General features: G+C 34.4%; 1 protein-coding gene across 1 annotated transcript in view; it reads left to right on the top strand.

The window, feature by feature from the left end:
* The window catches only part of LOC310899085 (uncharacterized protein), a 91,430-nt gene that overhangs the window by 21,975 nt on the left and 48,649 nt on the right, over nt 1-20,806 (top strand). Inside the window, exons 3-4 of the mRNA XM_083835066.1 lie at nt 447-521; nt 15,210-15,345. Coding sequence (XP_083691192.1) covers nt 447-521; nt 15,210-15,345 — 211 coding nt within the window. The remainder of the gene's footprint in view (nt 1-446; nt 522-15,209; nt 15,346-20,806) is intronic.

Raw genomic sequence — 20,806 nt, 5'->3', positions numbered from 1 at the left:
GACTGAATTCAGTGTGTGAAGAAGACAAGAAATGCTGTTCTTCTTAGAAAATGAACACCTCTGATATATGCTACTCAGTTTAAGGGTGGCTGGGGAGAATTGTATTTTAAACACCATTAACAAAAAAAGTTCTTTGTTTTTGGTCAGATTTGAAGAGGTACAACCTTTTTTTTTGTGAAACTGATTTACAGTACTCCGAAAGCCATTATCTGTATCCTCCTAGTAATTACTTTTGGTTATTATGTGTATCCATCTTTTAATAAGAGTTGCTTTTGAAATCAGCTCCTCCTTAGACCTAGTCTAGGAATAAAACCATAATGCTAAGTTTATGATATCTTAGTGTGTTGCTATGGAAGTGATATTAGCAATATTAGAAATCCAGCGTTGTGGGCTGTGCAACAGTGGAATGTGATAAACTGAAAGCATTGATGTGACAGAAGAAGCAGCTTTCATTTCAACAGAGATATCTTTGATTCTTTGGAAAACCATTGGAGAAAACGAGGACAGTGTATCGGAGGAAAGTAAGTATATTTGGATATTGCAGTTTATCTTCATGAGGATGTCTAGAACATAAAAACTAAGTTCTTAATTGTCAATGTTTTCAGGAAAATAAATTTAAAGTCTAGAGTAACCACAGATTTTTCTTTTTAAGACAATGATATTTTTTTAATTTCCATTTTTTCCTCTTTGCTATTGTGGTCATATCCTTTTTTTTTTTCCTTTTTTTTTTTTTAATTTTTTTCTTTTCTTTACATTTTGATTCTGTGATGAGAAACAGACCAAACAGAAAGCAGAAGCCTAGTTCTGTTCCTTTTTTAGCTGTTATTATTTCCTATATTAAGTATGACTGGCTCTGTCTTGGGCCCTTGCATACTAAGCCTGTTGATATTGAGTAATTATTGTGTAGCCCTATAGTAAATATTTATGTGCAGCTTAAGGTATAAGCTGATCAGTTGAAGTTTGGTACAATGTACTTAGGTGCATGGAAAGATGAAGGACTGAAGAATGGATCAATAAAGTCATTACTAGATGGAAAATGCTATGAAAACATAATGGTGATGTACGATTAAAGAACAGAAATCATATACAATCACTAGTTCGAGCTTTTGACAGGAAACATGAGCCTAAAGGCACAAATGACTGTGAATGGCAAAATGCAGCTGCTGCCTTCATTTGAATAGCCTAAAGAAGACAGGAGAGCAATCAAAATGTGCCCTAGCAATAAGCAATCATTTCAGAGCTTTAGCTGACTTAAAAAGCAATAGCAAGTTAGACCCTGAAGAGTACTAGACAGGATCCTGTGATGTGTCGTTGCCAACCCCTTTGGAGGAGATACTGTGAATAAAGGAATATTCATGAGAAAAGGAAAGTTCCATAGGGAATTAAGCAGCTGCAGAACCCCCAGTCTCTGCATGAAGGATCACACATGTTCCCATTTCTGCAGCTGCCCTTCAGCCTCTCTTCAGCTGCTGAAAAACCCATCTTTGCTTCCCTCCTTCTGATCCTAATGAATGCTCCACAACAGTAGCTCAGGACTGTTTGCGTGTTCTGCAGTAATCGGACGCAGTGCTTATAATATCCATTCCCATGTACACTATGGTTTTACATTTACTAGTGTGTTTTTTTTCTTTTTCTTTTCACCAAGAACTTAAAAAGTGAGAACATACTGGTTACCCTAAAAATATGCTGGAGCTGTATAACTATGTACAATAACTATCACAAATAAGTTTATGTTGTTAGTACAGTTTAAGTACTACAGTCGTTTCAGGAGGAAAGAGATTCCAGGGGAGATACTAACTGGCATATACTGCCCGGTGTATTTTGCAGAAATGTCCACAGTTATCTTTAATCTTACTGACATCAAACAAAGCATTTTTGAGAGAAGTTGAAGAGGTAAGAAGCTGTAAAATATAAAAATAAACTATCTGTATCATCAGAGGATGATATTTTTGTTGACCTAGCTCCAGATTTTCCTGCTTTACATAGCTCCGTTTCTCTTCATTCACCATCCTCTCTTTTATTGCATTCCATTATTGCCAGAAACAAATGAAATCCAAAAATTCTGTAGAGAAAAACAAGTTAAGCACCCCCAGCTGTTTGCAGCAGCATGAGCTGCTGCTCCACTAAATCCAATATGTATGTGCAGAGGCCTCAAGCATAGCCTTACCCCAGTGACTATTGGGGATGCAGAATTATTGCTTACAACAAATCATTGTAAGCCAATCAGAGCTCTGGATACCCTGGTGTTTTGACACATGTTTTGTTTGTAAGAGTGACATTTCCGAATGTTAGAAAGCTATGGGAAAGTTTCATTTTGTTATTGCCTGTGTTAGACTTACTTTTGACTGCTGTCATCTTGACATAATTCTTAAAAAATCCTAAGAAAGGCACAGAGAAATAATTTGGTTGGTGGTGTACAGATGAAGAATTTCTGTTGTTACTAAGTTGTTAATGGAGGTGTAGCACTATTATATAGCTTTGCTTACACCAGGAAAAAATGTAAACCAAGGGCTGTATTAACCTGTGAAAGTTTAAAACATGCCTGTGTCACCATTCAGATGTTTCTTGTTGCCTGCAAATGATTTCTCTACTAAGGTGAAGCAAAAACCATGTGCAACAGAAATTGCCTAACTGACACTGAGGATATCCTAAGTACTTGTGCTGTCCAATGAGAATAAATAGATAATTATTTTCAAGTCTTCTTGAAGGGCCCGGTCACCAGTCATATGGCATCGTTATTTCTTCCCTAACGAAGCATTTCTTAATGGTTAATGGAGTGTTCTACTTAAAAGTTCTTGAGGCGTTATGGCCAATAGCTGTTTCAGGTAATGTGTCATTCTCAGAGTAAAGAGCTTTTCACAACCATAAAGATGGAAAAGGCATCCAGAACCTTATCTACATATAGGAAATGACACAAATTCAAGTTGTTCTGAATTGACTTAAGCTGAATTGCGGTCTGGTTCATAAAGTAAGCCTCGTTTTTAATTAAGTAAATGTCATTGAAGTCTTTTCCACTGTTTTTCTATGTCAATTTAAATAAACCCTTAAATTAATCGTTTTCTTGATTGGAAGTTAAGACACAAATGTAAGAACAGGTTGTTTTTGTTATATTTGGGTTTTAGAAGACAGAAAAATCTACTATATGTAGGTATCTGAGTGAAAACAGCTTCTGTTCCAGTAGCTGCAGTAAGAAAAAATCAGTGTTAGCAAGTGGCTTTCAAACTGATGCTGATAGTCAGTGGCATGTTTTTTCTGTACAATTACATGGACTCTTTACTTGAGTTATAACTCATCCTAACCAAGTTATCCACACAAAGGAGCTGGGCTTTAGTTTGCTCACTTACTTAAATGGGAACACAGGCAATTGTCCAAGCACTGCCTTGCAGCTGAAACCTACTGGTGAGGATTTGGACAATGTCAATAAGCCATAGATAGTCACCCAGTGTTAGTGCAGGTGTCAAACTTAGTCAGTCACCTGTACTAACTGTGCAGTGAGCACCCAAAGTGTACCTTGCAGGTCACCATTGTGTAACATTGGAGCTTATTGGTCCACATGGTCCTGTAAAAAAGTGAGGCTGGAAGATAATGAAAAGAACACCGTTGGGGGACTAAATAAACCAGCCAGTGTGGGTTTATTGCTAAGTATCGTTCAGAACTGTTTATCATTTTAAAACTTAATGAAATTTCTATAAATAAAATCTGAGTTTTTTCAGTGTACGGACTATTCCTACAATACAGAGGAATTCATAGTTGAAATTTACCTGAAGATGAAAGCCTTAGTAAATGTGCACTGCTAATAAACAGGTAACATGTAGTTTGGGAAGAAATACAAAATAATGCTGGAGAAAAATGATCCCTAGTGTCTCGTAATAAAAACAAATTTTGCATAGAGTATTAAAGCAATTGAATATATTGAAGTTGGTGATGGAAATTTCTTTAGAATTTGAATATGGAAAAAAAATACATATATCTACAGGTGAAGATAAATCATGTTCCTGCTTAGTTGATGCCTTGTTTTAGGAATAGTGTATTTTAGACTGTAAATGTAACGTGTTAAATGATAACTATCAAAATTGGAACCATGTGATAATAGCACTAAGATCAGGTAATGGTAATCAGTTGGTTTTTGACAATTCATTGCTTTGTAGACAGAGCCAGAACAGATACCTACTGATTAACCAAAAACTTTGGGGATAATTGGTCCAAATAAAAAAGAAAGCTTGAAAGAATATGGAAATTATCGTAAATGCTTACATTAAGTTTTTGCATACAACTAAACTTCTGGAAAAGATATTGAAGATAACCTATGGATGCTTAGCAGAATCTTTATTGGAATACATAAATTAGAAAATAAATTTTCACTGTCCAAAGTTCATTCTAGTGCAGGTTTACAGTGCGTATTTTAAGTAAAACTAAAAAAAAAAAAAAAAAAAGAGAAGAGAAAAACAACAAAAAACTTACTTCCACACTAACTTAATTTTTCCACAGTATATTTCCTTGCTGGTTGTATGCTAGCTAGGAACAAAAGAGATTTACAGAAATACCTTTGCATACCCACATGATATACTGTATGCATAACTGAAGTGTGAAAATCAGTGCATTTCTATGTTGAATGAAAAAGTTTGAGAAAAGACATAGCTTAATGGGCTCAGAAATGTTAAAAACATAAACCAGTTTACATAGTGGAAAAATCGCATAATAAGCCTGGGTATGAAGTAGATGAAATGTCATGAAATAAGTCTCTGTGCAATGGATGCAGTTGTCAGAGCAACCACATTGTGGAATTGCTCTGATTAGAGTCGGAGTGGTTTAGTTTAACCCTCGTGTTGCTAGTTTTTTCTCTTAAGTTCTCTACAGTAACTGGCTCATTTCTTAATTTGAGCACTGAATATATTTTATGAAGCTAGTTGGCAAACAATACTCGAAGCGTTGAGAGACTGAAGCAAAATTTGTCTCCTCTCAATTTAACATGAGCTTTATTGTAGCTTGAAATTAATCTTGAATTCAGTGGCAGTTCAACAGCTGACTTCCTTATATGACCTTGATTTGACTTGAGTGAACTTGTGAAATTCCCTATCTATAGACTAGATGTCATTTTTTTCAACAAAATGGATGCTGTGAGATTACATTCATTGGCATTTTTTGCTTCTAAGGAGCATGAGGGTCTTGTTACAAGAAAGCCTATAAACAGGCATAGCAGATAAAATCTTGATGAGTATTGCCAGGGAGACATCACAGGCCAAATTGCTTAGTTAGATTTTGGATATGCACTAAATTGCAAGTCATGCCGTGACAGAATTATTTTAAGACTTTTAAAAGGAATTTCTTTGTGAAGAATGATAGTCAAAATATAGAGAATCATCTTCTGTGTTGGTGTTAGAAAGCTTTCTTATCCTTGATAAGGTTTTCTTTGGACGTTGTAAGGGGTCCAGAGAGGCAAATTCTGATGGATATTCAATGCTGATACTTTCGTAGTGTTCCATAATAGGATAATTATTATTTTCAGTTTAGCTCTCATTGTTGTCATTGTTCTTTTTTTGATTGTACTTTAAAAATGAAATAACTTTTCATTTAAATTAGTTCATATAGTTGCAACCTCATTTTCAATTTATATTTTATGCATATATATTAGGTACATATGTTTGATTTTAACTATCTACTAATTTAACCATATAATAATTGCATGGAAATGCAAATTTGTTGATTGCTTGCACAATGTTTGTACCAGAACATAGTCTTGAAAAGGTCAAGCTTATTCTGTCAAACCAAAAGTTAAAGCATGTTATTGAGGGCATTATCCAAACATGTCTTAACACAGACGAGCACGAGGCATCAACCACCTCTCCAGGAAGTCTGTTCCAGTGTTTGACCACCTTCACGGTACAGAAATTTTTCCTGCTGTCCAGTCTGAACCTTTCCTGGCACAGCTTTGTGCCATTCCCCTGCGTCCTGTCATTGGTTCTCAGTCCAGCACCTCCCTCTCTGCATTCCTTCCTCAGGAAGTTGTAGGGAGCAACGAGGTCACCTCTCAGTCTCCTTTTCTCCAAACCAGACAAGTGTCCTCAGACTGTCTTCATGCTCTCCAGGCATTTTGCCAGCTTTATGTCCCTCCCCTGGATATGTTCAAAGACCTTAACATCCCTTCTAAGTTGTGGAGCCCAGAACTGTACACAATATGTAAGGTGAGGCTGCACCGATGCTACATGTAGTGGGAGAACCACCCCTTTTGACCAGCAGGTCAAAACTGTGCACACATATTAGCTACTGACTATGCAACCCAAAATGCAATTATTGTATTATGTTATGTTAGATTAGATTAGATTAGATTAATTTAAACCATTTTGATTCAACACAGAAGTTATACAGGTAGCAGGAGAAGGAAGGTCTGTTTGAAGACATGCTTCTCCGTTTTTTACTCTGTCTATAGAATCTGTTAGCAGACTTATGGTATAACTCATGAATCGCCCTTCATTTCAAGCTGTTTTTAGGTTAAAGCTACTTATTTCTGAATAGAAAGATTTTTTTTTTCATTTCTATTGACATTTTTAGTGGTTAGGTGGTGGAGGGTTTTATTGTTTGTTTTTAGTTGTTGTTTCTTTGCTACTTAACATATGCCTGTAGACAGTGCAATTCAACACATTAATTTAAGTGATGTTTTGACCAAGATTTGAAGTTGGTCAGTATTTTCTTCTCATAGGAATCTCTTTAAATTTAAGAGTTCATAAATACTATACTGTTTCTATGGTTGCTAGTAAACTACTGGTATGCTAGTGAAATGGTGTAGCATATGGCATTTTCTACCAGTATTTACTATTTTCTGTACATATTTTTCAAAACCGTAACTTTTTCAAGTCAAGCAGAATTGGTTTACATCATGAGCAGATGTCTTTTTATCAATCTAGAGGAAAATATGAAGCTATTTAGGTTAATTTGTGTGGGTTTGACCTTGGCTTAAATAGGAAACTCATATTCATTATATTTAGGAAAGGTAATAAATTGATTGAAAGGCTTAGACTGTATCATTTATCTTATATTATGACTTTAACAGTTAGGCTATGATTCTCATCAAAAAATGTCACTTTGGATTTTAAATCTATTTTTATCACCTAGAACATATCATCTGTCAATATTTGATTAGAGGTCCTTGCAGCTTGAGACAGCTTTTCTCTGTCTGATAGATAATCTGAGGCTCTGAGACCATCGATTGAAGCTTCATCTCTAGGACGGGAAAAAAAAAACCTAGAAGATAATTTTTGATTACACTTCAACCTGTGACTTCTGCCTTGTGCCCAATAGAAAGTCAGAATCATCTGGTCTTATCACAGCAAAGACAGACTACTCCTGTATTGATTTAGACAGAGAAGTTCAAATAGGTTCCAGCCTGATTATTTTTTCATAACATCTCATCTAAGGTTAAAGGAAACTATCCTTTTTTTTTTTATTTTTTTCCTTTTCAGCCTCGCCGCTCACTGATATAACACAGCCATTTAATATGCTTTGTGGAGTGCTACACAAACTATTGTAAGCTTTCTGTTCAAGCACTGTCTTTGAGGTGATTACTTCTTTACAATAAAATAACTGTCCCGAAGAGGAAAAAAAAAAGTGACTAAAATTTCAGTATAAGTCATATGTAAAATCAGAAACTCAGAGATTAGTTGATTGGAAACCCTGAAAGGTCTTTTAGGCCTACCTGCTCCAGTGGCAAGTGCTTGTCTAATCTGTTCATAAATATGTTTCTTTGTTGTTGTTGTTCGCTTTCGTTTGTTTGTTTTTTTGAGGAGATTGAAGGACATTTCTTGATACCTTGGGAAAAAACAACTAATATTTTCATCTAATGAAAATATTTTTCATTTAATTTCATCTAAACATCTAATATTTTCATATGTTCAGTTTATTTCACAAATCTGTTATAGATATTAAGTATCACAAGCATGTTTTCCCCACATACCAATTTTGGGTGCTGAAAATTGGGCATTTATTTAGGTACGTACCAATAATATAGGGGTAGATTTCCACCTTCAGTTATCCAAGTAATTTTTCTCTAAATCGATATCTTACATGTATTATTTACTTTTTCTTGTAGAATAATTTGTGAGTTCTTCCTTCTACTGACATATTTGGATCCTGGAGAATGTAAATTCATGGCCTAAGAACAGACACGTTAGCTGATTATACAAAAGCAGTTGTGCATATTTTGTATTTATATTAATATGTACTATGTTGAAATTTGACAATATGCTAGATTTGAAGTTAGATTTTATGTCAGAGAGGTGCTCGTGAAAAGCTAAATGGAAGTGAAACAAATATGCCTGGGAATATTTAGCATAGATATAGAAAAAGAGTCAAACTTTGGTGCAAAAATGAGAAGTATTATTATTAGCCAATACAATAGCCTTTACAAGACGCATAAAATCAAACTTATTCATCCTAAACATACCTGAAGATTCAGGTTGGAAATTAGGAGAAATTTCTTCTCAGAAAGAGCTGTTAGGCATTGGAACGGGTTGCCCAGGGAGGTGGTAGAGTCACCATTCCTGGGGGTGTTTTAGGAAAGGTTGGATATGGTACTTAGGGACGTAGTTTAGTGGGTGATATTGGTGGTAAGGGGGATGGTTGGACTGGATGATCTTGGAGGTTTCTTCCAACCTTTATGATTCCATGATTGTATCAAACAAGTACAGCCAATAAAAATTTGCCAGAAAATTATGACAAAGAACACAGCCCTGTAAATATTCACATTAACAGCTAAAAATTTGAATACAATATGTAGATATTGGAAGCCAACATAGGACCAAATAGATATATATTTTAAGTTCCTGAATTTAGCTGTAAGGATGGAGAAATGATAAGTAACCTTAGTAGCCATAAGTGTCCCAATGAATGTATATCAGAAATGCTAACAATTATTAGATGATTAATTTCTAATTAGTCTCTCCTTTGGGTTTACGAACTAATGGCCTGATTAATTTTGACCTGTGACTTTGTCAATTATGTATTTTCCTTTTATATCTCCATTTTTGAAACAAATTCACAGTATGAGCAGAGTTTGTTTGCACACATACCAGAAATGCAATCACCTGCCTTGACTGGAGAGTTTCTTTCTTGTGAAAAGCAATATTGTATCTACTTCAAAAAATCTAAGATTTCCTTGCTGATTTAAATTTAGATTCACCTGCTCTGTCAAAAGCCTTGGAAAATAATTAATAACTTACATTTGTTGACAAGAATGAGAAACAATTGTTGGCTTTAATCAAACTTCGTGTTGAATCTGGGGATTTTTGAAGCATGAAGCTCAAAGCAGTTAGCAAGAAGAATAATCCTACTCAGGTTCATGCAGACCCAAAAGTTGCCAGCTGAAGAATATCAGGTACTTTCACTGTTAGCACAGTAATGTTGAGTTGTGAAATAACTTTTAATGAAAGTCGTTATTTCCCAGCTCCTTGAAGAAGAGGTTGTTGGGTATCATGATGGTGGTTATGAGTGTAGCAGCAAGAGAAGGTAAAAGCAACAGGAGAAATAAAATTAAAAGAACTTGGCTTTTGAAGATAAGCAAAGATGTTTATTGTGGCAGATATGCACTAAACCTTTTCTGAGCTGAGATTTAAAAGATGAGCAGAATTACTATGAAGGAAAAAATATATTTAATTCACTTTTTTATTGCAGGAATTAAAAACATTTTAAGTGACATTTAATGTGCTGTATATTTGATTTCTAACTATAACAATAAACAATGTTATTTAACAAACAGATTTCCCATTTTTAACTGATACATGAGTTATGTATACTATATTAAAATATGGATGACAAAGCAGCAGTTAAATAAATATCAAAGATCTTCCAGCTGTTATGGTCTGGGGAGCAGCTAGAAGAATAACAGTCAGTTCTCTTTCTGTGTACTAGGCAATCCTGTCCTAGAGGAGAGAATTGGACTAGGGTACTTTTTTCTGTCCTTCTGTTTTTCATTAATATGTCAAATACATCAGTCATGAATTTTACGCTAAATGCAAGGAAATATTATCTAGATTGTTAATCATTCAAGCCACCTTCACATCAAAAGGCCCATGGCATATTTTTGCTTTTCCTGAATATATTCTATTGCATTTGTATCGTGAATTTCTTTTTTCATTTGTGTACTTCTAGTTATGTTGTATCAACCAAAGTCTTCTGATGCTTTCCTGTGGAATACATTTTCAGACTGCCTTGCAAGATGAGGAGGCGATGTTACAAGGGTAGTTACACATGGAGATTGAGGTCAAAATACCACTCACTTTGCTTGACAAACTGAGCTACCCAGGACCTGACTGCCACACTATTTAGCATTACAATTAAGCCAATGGTATAGTAATTTAAAGCAAAGGTGCTGCTAACTTCTGTTGCAGATGTTACTATTCACTATGTCCCTATATCAGGATCATAGGGCAGAAATCAAGAGTTCACTAATTAGATGTGCATATGTAATGACTATCTATGAAAAGGCTATTTTAAATTTCTTGTTCATTGGCACATTAAGAATTCAATAGCTAAGGAAAGAATACGATTGAAGATTTCATTCAGCTGCTTTGGATCTTATGTGGTTCTTGCATTCTGCGAGGAAAATACCTGATGGCCTCAGTCTGAAGCATTCTTAGTGCAAATGAAATTTATTAGCTACAGTAAAATTGTCTTTTCTAAGCACAGAAAAATTGTATTTTTAAAACAGATCATTTGGACAGACTTCCACAGGCATGACTAGACTAGCACATGATTTTTATGAGAACACCCCTTGCTATATTTTAGCTGCCTGCCTGAAAGCACAGAATTTCTATAGTTATCCAAGTAACAGTTGATAAGAATCAATTGTCAATAAGAATTTCTGTGTTCAACAAGAGAGCTGTCATTATATAGTAGCTACTTATAGCTAACTAGGCAGGAAATTTATTAATTTCACTATTCTTGCGTGTAAAGATATGTTGAAAGAAAGCTGAAAGGCTTCTGTATCACCAAGGAAAGCTGGTTTAATTTAAAGGTGAAAAAGTATGTCAGTTGTATGACAGACTGATAGAACAGCCAAACTTCAAGGAAATGTCTAGCAGGTATGCTTATAGCCTTAGATTCCAGGAAGCAGCAGCAACTAGGAATCCAGTACTTTGATGATTATATTAGTCCAGCTTTTAAGAAATCATATTCTGATGCTGTTATGTTTTTGGAAGAGTCTTTCATAATCTAATGCTTTTTTTTTTTTTTCTTATCATGACAAATATATCCCTTAGAACTTTCCAGAGAAGTGCAAATTTTTCTTTAATCATGCTCTGAACTTTAGTAAATATTTTTTATAGAATGGTCAAGAAATCCAAGATAAGTTTATGATAATTTGTTAAATTTTGCTGTGTGTCATTCCGTACTTAATACTGCTTTTGTTTTGCACAGTAAATAACCATGTAGCCTAGTAAGACTCCAGAAACTTTTCTTTACATTGCTCATAATACTGTCGTCTGCTGTTTGTATGTTTCCCCAAACTCAAAGGCTGCCTTTCTTTTCTAATAGGACTTACAAGATATCCCCTTACCTGTGTCTATTTGGGAAAAAAGAACAGTCTATTTGGGAAAACTTGGAAATTTGTGCCTTTCTAGAAATACCTTGCTATGGTTATTTAAAAACTGAAAAGTACAATTAAAGGCATTCAGGACTTTCCCTGGTCAGCCAAAAACTAGAAAATATGAAATGATATAGAACATCAAGAAGCTGAAATATGAGTACAGAAACAAAGTAAATATCAGTAGAGTTTCACTTCTTCATCTTTATTTAAATATTTAGAATATATATTTAAATGTATAGAATTTCTTCATCTTTATTTAAAATGATAAATTCCCTCATTTAAAAAAAAATGATGAAAGCATAAATTGATACACAGAACATTCTGGTCTCTTAAGCAAGTGCTCATTCTCTCTATTTTTTTTCTTTCCTTTTTTTTTTTTTTTTCCATTTTTGAATATCTGGCAGAATGTAAGTAAATGGTAAAGAAGACAAATCAGGATAGCCAGGCTTTAGCCATTCCCCATTCCCTGGTGTATATAGGCTGCGTTTTCCAAGGATTCAAGTTCAGCTCCCACATTTATGAATAAGAATGTTATTTCAGACATCTTGTGAAGAAGTGATCTGAATGTATCATTTCAAAAGGAGGAATGCATTGAAACAGATTACTCTGTAGATTGCACTGTAGATATGTATCTGCATATATATCGCTTCAGTCTTATTTGAATGTACAGATTCATGCACAGTTGTCTGCTGAATTTTGTAGTGAACTTCATGCAATCATGAGTAGTCATGCACCTCTTTAGAGAATTGGATGTTTCAATGGAAATGCAAATGAAAGCTGTTTGGAAAATACAGTGGTAATACTTTTATCTTGCTTTAGGGAAAAACATTTTTATGATGCATTTCTGCATGGCTAGCACCAAAAAGTAGCATATGAATTTTGTTTTTCAAACAAAACTGGAAAACTACACAGAAGAAAAAAAAAAGTCATTTAGTCAAAAAACACTTCCAAAACTTTGAGATACAACAATGGTTTTACAATTAAATGGTTTTATAGTTTTATGTACAAAGGAATATTTTTTTTTCCCTGATTAATTTAATCAAATCTCTTTTCTGGTGTTTACTGAAGGTCACTCTAAATTTGATCAAGTTTTCTTTAGATTATACAGTTGTCAGCTAAAGACAAATATTTTTTCCATATGTTTGTTTTAATTTCTCTCTCTAAAATTCTTTTTGATTTGGATGATTGACTTTTAGGATGGTGTTTTCCGTTCATTCTGTATTAAGTTTCAGGTAGGACTATGCATTCCAAACAAATTCAATGAATTACAGATATACAAGGTAAAACTACTCAAGAAGTATTTATATTTGGTTCTGAGGTTTGTAGACAGGTATTCTGTAAGTTTGGAGAAATAGGTATATCTTTACTAAGTATTATTTTTGTGCTAGTGAGATGGAGATTTTTCCATAAAAATTTTATTGCATACATCAGTCTATATTTGCTATTATATTCTCTAAACTGTTGTAAACACAGTGACAGCAGCACCTTTTTCAATGCAGCACCTTTTTCAATACATGTTGGTATAAATTCAAGAACTTGGTGCAACATTTCTGCATTTGAAAGTAACATAGCTGCAGTTCTGATGTTGTAGTTGAAAGATGACACAAGGTGTACAGTAGGAATAGATGAATGACTAGCATTTTTATGCATGAATTTCATTGTTGCCCTTGCTCCCTGGCTAATCCACTCAATGTCATTCTTGACTCCTCTCTATTCTTTTTTTCTTTTTTTGCAGCTCAGTAATCTTTTTTTTTTTTTTTTTTTTCCATTTTATCATAAGAATCCACCCTTTCATCCTTTCTATTCACATCCTTGTGGGCATTTTTTCCCCTTCTTTCTTTGTATGTAAAGTTCGAATACTCAAAACGTAGTCATCTCCCATACTTATCTCTTTATTTGAAGCAGTGTTTTTCTCCAGTTGCATATCTGTTGCCGAATCAAATTCAAGCCTTTTGCCACATTGTCTAATAAAGAGTACTGCCTCAAACTAGTAACTACCTCTTTATCTTCTCTTGCTTCACATTACTGGTTTGTTTTTCATTGCTACTACTCTTTCCTGTAACATGCAGAGTCATTCTATTGTATCATCTTACTACAAAGTCTTTCTAAAAATACCTGCTTCAAGAAAACACCCTAGTCCTTTTTTCTTTTTTTTTTCTTTTTTTCTATTTTTTTTTTCCCCAGAACTCCCAGTTTTTATATTTCTGCAGCAAAGGTCTCTGAAGGTATGTACAGAATATTTTTCTTATTAGCAGTGATACTTATAAGTTAACATGCTAAAATGAAGAGTAAGTGATGTGACAAAAGACTGTCTGAACTGGTAACATGGGTTCAGATTCTTTGACCCTGTTTTGGTTGTTTTCCCTGACCTGCTATATTAGTTTTACAGCTTCAGCTGTATGATTTACAAAACATAGAACATCAGCTGCCAAAAAAATGTCAGAGAGAAATAATTAATGTCCCTTTTTAGTAGTGAGGCCTTTGAGTAGTGAGGCTTGCTTTTTTTTTTTTTTTTCTTTACTCTTTCAGGCATGAGTTATTCTACGGTATGTTAAATGAATATGCTGTCGGCCCCTAGATTTTCATCAGTAATGAAGACTAAGAGTAAAAGGCCCTGATCTGAAAGAAAACCTAAATGATTCTTCCTAGCGAAAGAGATATTAAAGGAAACAGGAGAGATCTAATAAATGAAATCTCTCCCATCTTCACCCTTGGAACGCCTAGTCTTAGATATGATGTGCTCCACACAGCATCAGTATTCATGACAGGGATAACTGCATTAATAGCACTGAAAAATGAATTATTCCATAGCATAGATTTTGTGTGTGTGTGTTTTCCTACTGTGATCTTTTTAAAAGAAAAAAATGAAAATTCTTGAACTTTCTTCTCTACATTATTTTTTATAGGATTTAACTTCATTGTGTATGTCATTTCCAACTGATAAAATATTCTTGCAGTGCTGCAAAATGTTATAATGACTTCCTACTTTTGATGGATAAATTACTGTAAATGTTTATATGGTGGAACAACTATATTATCCATTATTTCTTTGTCTTCTAGATTGCATTAGGGAGCTTCATTCCTGTGTAATAGTCTGTACATATTATAACATGAAATTGAGGGGAGGAAAACTACAGTTGGGATGAACTAGCTGATAGAACTTTTTTAATTTTAACAATGGAGGTTTCTTGAGGAGTGGTGGTAAAACGTTTAGAAAGAAAAAGGTGTTTTTCCATTTTGCTTGAAATAAGGTTAATCTATTAAACATCACATTTGCAAAAGTGATTTTCATGTGCATCAAAATTTGGGATTTTCCTTTCTCAGGGTATTGTAAGTACTGATGTTAGCTTTGATCTTGAAAATTCAGTTATCCAAGTTGGCTGTTGAACGAACACGAAAACTTCCAGTTAAAACATTTGTGTGGGTTTGTTTCACAATTAGTCTGTTACTCTGCATTTTTTAGGAATTTTACTCCATCACTCTCAGGGGGATTGTTCAGTCCCAGCTAGGCTAGTTCTTTCATACTTCATGAAGATCTGACTTGTATGAGGCACAGCAGTGCAGACCTATGCTGTTTTGTGTGTTTGTGTATGTCTGTATGCTTTATTTATATTTATACCTTTTCCCCCCTTAGATGTCAAATTGCTGCTAAGAGAGAAACAAAGCAAGCAGGGCTACACTGTTCACTTTCCATCAGGAATACCTCTGGAAGACTGGCAAAAAGGAAGCGGAGATGACCACGCTGTCAGCTCTGCTGTAAGAGTTACCAGGTAACACTGTGAATTGTGTAGTGCACGCTGTGGACAATTCCTACTTCCAGATCACAGTATACAGCTACTGGTAGTTAGCACTGCTTTGGAGTGCTGCAGACACATTGTCTTTACACAAATCACACAGACTATATCACTTAAGGATTTAGCATTTGCACATGAATGCAAACCAACCTGCATGAACAGCTTCTTCGAAAGGGATGATCTCATTGGGGGATTTTTATTATTTTGAATCTTTTATGATAATAAAAATCCTTCCTTTGAGACGGTTAGTAGTGGGAGAAATGCATCTTACTGGAGTCTTGGCTTGGCACTATGCGTTTATAGGTGATCCAGCACATACTATAGGAGAAAATGAATGAAGGTGACAGAAGGCAGAGGGAAATACAAGAGAATTACAAGGGAAATAAATAGAAGGCTTTTCTGAGGTCAATTCCTGAGCTAAATAACGACTGAAGCATCAGCTCTGGAACCCAACAAAGTACACAGGAGAAAAATCATTGTTTTAAGTGAGTTTCAAGTATTATTTCAGTTTCATCTTTAGGTTTTTACAGGTCTCCTCTCATTAGCTCACATAAGCATATTCCCAAAACTAAAATGAAATATGAGATATTTGAAACTTCATGTTGTTTATTCATGATAAATATGCCTAATACTATGTTGCCTTAGCAGAAATATCTGTGCTCTAATAACAAATGTCTATGTTCAAGCAAATGAGGAGATGCAATCTTTTCTGGGAATTTATAGGAACAAAGCTGGAAACTTAGACCCTGAAGGGTTACTGTGGGCTTTTCTGCTACAGATCAGCTAATCTGTGCAATGGATGCACTCTGCCATCTAGATATCTTACACTTAACTTGTGATAATATGAAGTGCAGTTCTGATGCTTCATTCTGTATAGCAATGACAGATGTGTTGTTCACTTATTTATATGCATATATTAATATATAAATGTATATATTTATACAGGTATGCTTTATATATTTACCATACTATATTTCTATAGCTTTTATTTATATTTATGGGAGATTTTTTATGTACCTTCTTTATATATGTGTAGAATCACAGAATCATTAGGGTTGGAAAATGCATCCAAGATCATCTGGTCTAACCATCACCCTACTGCCAATGTCACTCATTAAACCGTGTCCCTAACATAAATGAGACTAATACTGTGATACTATGCACTTGAACTGTGAACAAATAGTTGGAAGATACACAATTTGGAGACAGAGTGCATTAGGACCATAGAGATGCATGCCAGTGGATATGCCTGTATACTCCACTGCTATCTTCTAAAGCACTGCTGTTGTAAGATCTCTAAGTTAAGGAATCATGATCACTTGATCACCTTGACTGTAATAGTCACTGTATTTTGAAGCCAAAGTATGACCAATATGAAAAGTAGCATACATGCAGAATAAGATCTGAATGTAACTTTGAACTCAAGAAATTTAGTTTTGTCTGTTTTCTTACATGGCTGTGGTCAAGACAAAAATAACACCTGCAGGTTCAGATAACACCAAGCATTTTAATACTGTTGAAAGGTTATGTTGCATATTATATTTCATGTACAACAGTAAAATTTAAATGCGAAATTATTCAGAAAAATTGTAATTAGGAATTGGTGTTAGTGAGAAAACCTGGCCATTTGTTGTCGAAAGGAGTTAATAAAGATTATTTCATTCTCTGCTATATCATCAAGCATACATTTTTACAGCCCTTATTCTCTTATACTCTTATTCTCTCTGCCTTAAAGTAAGGTTGATCATTTCTGTTGTTCAGAGGTGCATCTAAGTCAATAAATTGAAAAACCTTACCAAATCTTTGGCCTGTATAAAAAAACTTAGTTTTACTGCCAATAGCAATAACAAAAGTGAAAAAGTTACATCTTAGCAGCAAGAGCCTAAATAAGTTGTTTGAACTAGAAATGGTGTTCACCAATGGTATTTTGATTTAGTGTAGAATATTTCTCTGTCAACTGCTTATTTTTATCGTCAAATCATTATTTGTGCTATTTTTATTTTTTTTTAATAATATGATTTTTTTTGCATTAACTTTCTGGTTATTATATTTATTTACTTACTTATTTGTGTGTCTGTGTGTGAAAAAACATGATTCCAAGAAAGAAAAATTTTGGAAGGTTATCAATAAGGGTTGAATGGAAAAAAATTATACAATTTCTACTCTGGCTGCCAATATTTTTCTTGCCTGGTATAGTCATAAACAAAAATTTATGAAAGATATTTTGGTCATTAGTTCCTGGGCCTATAAATGGTAAGGTGTCTTTATGTTTCTGAGGGCTTGATTTTATAGGATTAGCATGTGAAATTTAATGCTCTCTAAACCTTGCAGTTTTATCAATTTCTTAATTTATATTTCAGCTTAAAATTTAGTTTTTATGTAAATACTCTATAAATATACACAGTCCAGAACGACCACAGTAAAAGATTTCTTTTGCATTAACAATGCAGCTCAGGAGCTTTGTGATAAATGGTGACATGGCTGATCCCTTCTGGAAAATTGGAGCAATTCATGACTTTGCCAAGAATTTGACATGCCACCCTAAATGTTTAATCAGGGATGCTGTGACATTCAATACTCCTTGTTTAAATATGTCAGTCTAATTTTTATTAAACCTCTTCAAAATGAAACAATCTGCTTTTGGAAAAAAAAATCACATGACTGAATGAAACTAATGCTATTAAGTTTCTCAACGGGTATGATATAAATAAGCTAAAATCACCCATGATCCTCACTTCACTGAGCACAAACTTCCCATCTAAAAGTTTTCAATTGGAATAGAACTCAGAGGAGTGCTGTGTAAAATTAATGATCATGAAGCAAGGCTCACAGAGCATTAGTAGTCAGCTTCTGCCTCAGGTATGAGACCAGGGAATAGATGCCATTCAGTCATCTGAACAGAATTTCTATGATAAAATCTGTCCTTCAAAATATCGTAAGAACCTAACAGGGACTTTCCAGTGACTTTCATCAGTGTAGTCTATTCCAGCCATGGAAAATACATATTGGATTTCAGATAAGGGCCAGAGAAGCCAACTAAAAATAATAGTTATTAATCTGTTGGTGCTGATGCTGCAGATTAAAGGGGCTATACGTGTTATTTCTAATCCTGGAAAGCTTTGCTTGTATGTATTATCTCTTAATTTTTTTATATATAGCTTGGCTTTAGTTTAGTGAGACTAGCTGAGTAATTTGGAAGAATTTACAGAATCACAGAATCATCTAGGTTGGAAGAGACCTCCAAGATCACCGAGTCCAACCTCTGACCTAACACTAACAAGTCCTCCACTAAACCATATTACTAAGCTCTACATCTAAATGTCTTTTAAATTTAGGATCATTTAGGACTGTGTCTGAGTTAAACTTCACAACATGAAAAGTATTTTTATATGATTATTTCTCATTCATAATGATGCTCTTACTGGTGTTTCTCTAGTTTGTTTCTTATATACAGCTTACCTGCTAAAGGTCTTTTTTTTTTCCAACAACATTCCCAAATTTACTAAGCTGGCCCCTCTGTAAGTTCACATAATAACATATGTAATTGAAGTTCTCAATAACATATGAAAATAGGGGTTTAGCTTAAAGGGAAAAGAAAGACCTTTAAAAATATTTCAGAGCAAAAGTCAGATACTTCATTTTTGCTTTAAGAATAATGCTGAAATTTTTTCAAAGCTCAGTATTTAAAACTAGCATGCTTGGAGACTCTTCAGGCCAAGTCAGAGAATAATGCTACTGCTAGATCTAATTTATAAAACATTTGAGAAAATAAGAAGAAAAGAGTAAAGAAACCTCCAGATAGAACAATTAAATTATTGACAAAATAATAAAGTAAGACTCTAATACTTTGACCATCTCTTGATTGTAAAGCTGTTGGCATGCTCTTATGCCATTTAAATTAACACAAAATTACAGAATTCCCGTGTTCGCCAGCATTCCTTTCTAAGTAGAAATAACATACACTTGCAATACCTAGAATCCTTTCTAGCCACAGCAGTATGTGATTAGTGGCAGAAAATTTTGTTCTATGTTTTCTTTGTTGTAATGCTGTGCCCCAGGATATGTACAGCAACACTTATACCCAGACATAATATCCACCTGTGCTGTTTAGTGTGAACAAAAGGTAAGACCGAGTATTATCTCCCAAAGTAAAGTTTGCTCTTCAAAAGAAGTATCAGATGCTCTGGAGCTTTCATGGCTCATGTGTATCCATGTCTGCTTTGAGAATGTTGGTGCCTAACCCCAGAGATTCAGTGGTTTAATTTAAAGAAAATCTTTATTTCATTCCTTAAGGTCCTGGTTCAGCAAGAATCATGTGATAGACATATGCTCAGGAATGTATTGTTTGTAGATATAATATACACAATATAATTTCATAATGTAACTGTAAAATAAAATATAATGGAATAGCTGGGTAAATAAGAACATTAAAACATTTCAATTATTAAAAAGAACAAATTTCTAACGGAGGGAGGTTTAGGGCTTTATAAAGTATAGCAAACTCAACTGTCCGTAGCCTATCTTGCATAAGGTGTAGTAAGATACTAACTTTCTTGTCACTGAGCACTGGTAGGTGGATCTTTAATCTTCAGAATCCAGTAATCATTCTTGTGTCACCAGGAAGTATCAGTACATCCAGCAACCTACTGAAGTAGTCTATTAACCCAAAGAGAGAGCAATTAAAAATGGAGAAAAAAAATATAATTTCTCTTAAAGTTTTAAAGCTCCTTTATTCATGTGACTGAAGCTTTAGATTAAGTCACAAACGCATTCTTTTTCTTTGCTAGAGAGGAGATTTCTGGAAATTATACTATGAAAATTCTAGAAAATTGCAGCCTGCATTTTTTTTTTTCTCTAAAATTACCTGTCTCCATTCTGTGACTGGTTTTTGCCAGAGAATGTTACCATACCAGTTACCATGGTTAAAACATGGCCTTTCCATCAGTCTAATCCATCACTGGAAATCACAACTAAATGGAGGATGAGGCGGCTTTAATGTAGATCCTGAGGGCATTATACCATTAAGGGTTGCTGAGGCCATTGGAAGAAATTATTGTTAATTGAGATCCTTCTTTTCCCCTTTCAGCAGTTTTAATTTTCTGGTTCTGTGTTTATATGTAAATGTCATAATTCTGGAACTCATAAGTATTTCCAGATAAAACCAAAGAGGCAGCACAGTTCTTGATAGGGTCTCTTTTGGGAACAGTAGAGATGCTTGACTATGGGCAACATGGTGTTAGATTAGTATCCAAAGCTATGTTGTTTACTCCAGTTGAAATATTTAGGTTGTATTAACTGTAAGGCTCCTGGGCATTTGGGCATTGTCTTAGCATTTCTTGACCACTTAGGAAGAAGACAAAAAAATGTAGGCTGACATGAAACTGTTCATTGTCTGAAGGCAGCTAACCCTTAACAGGCCTTTTAACAGAGAAAACAG

This window comes from Anser anser (assembly GCF_964211835.1).
Source record: "Anser anser genome assembly, chromosome: 4".
Lineage (NCBI taxonomy): Eukaryota > Metazoa > Chordata > Aves > Anseriformes > Anatidae > Anser > Anser anser.
Note: the sequence above shows the minus strand (reverse complement) of the source record. Positions and strands in the feature narration are given on the sequence as shown.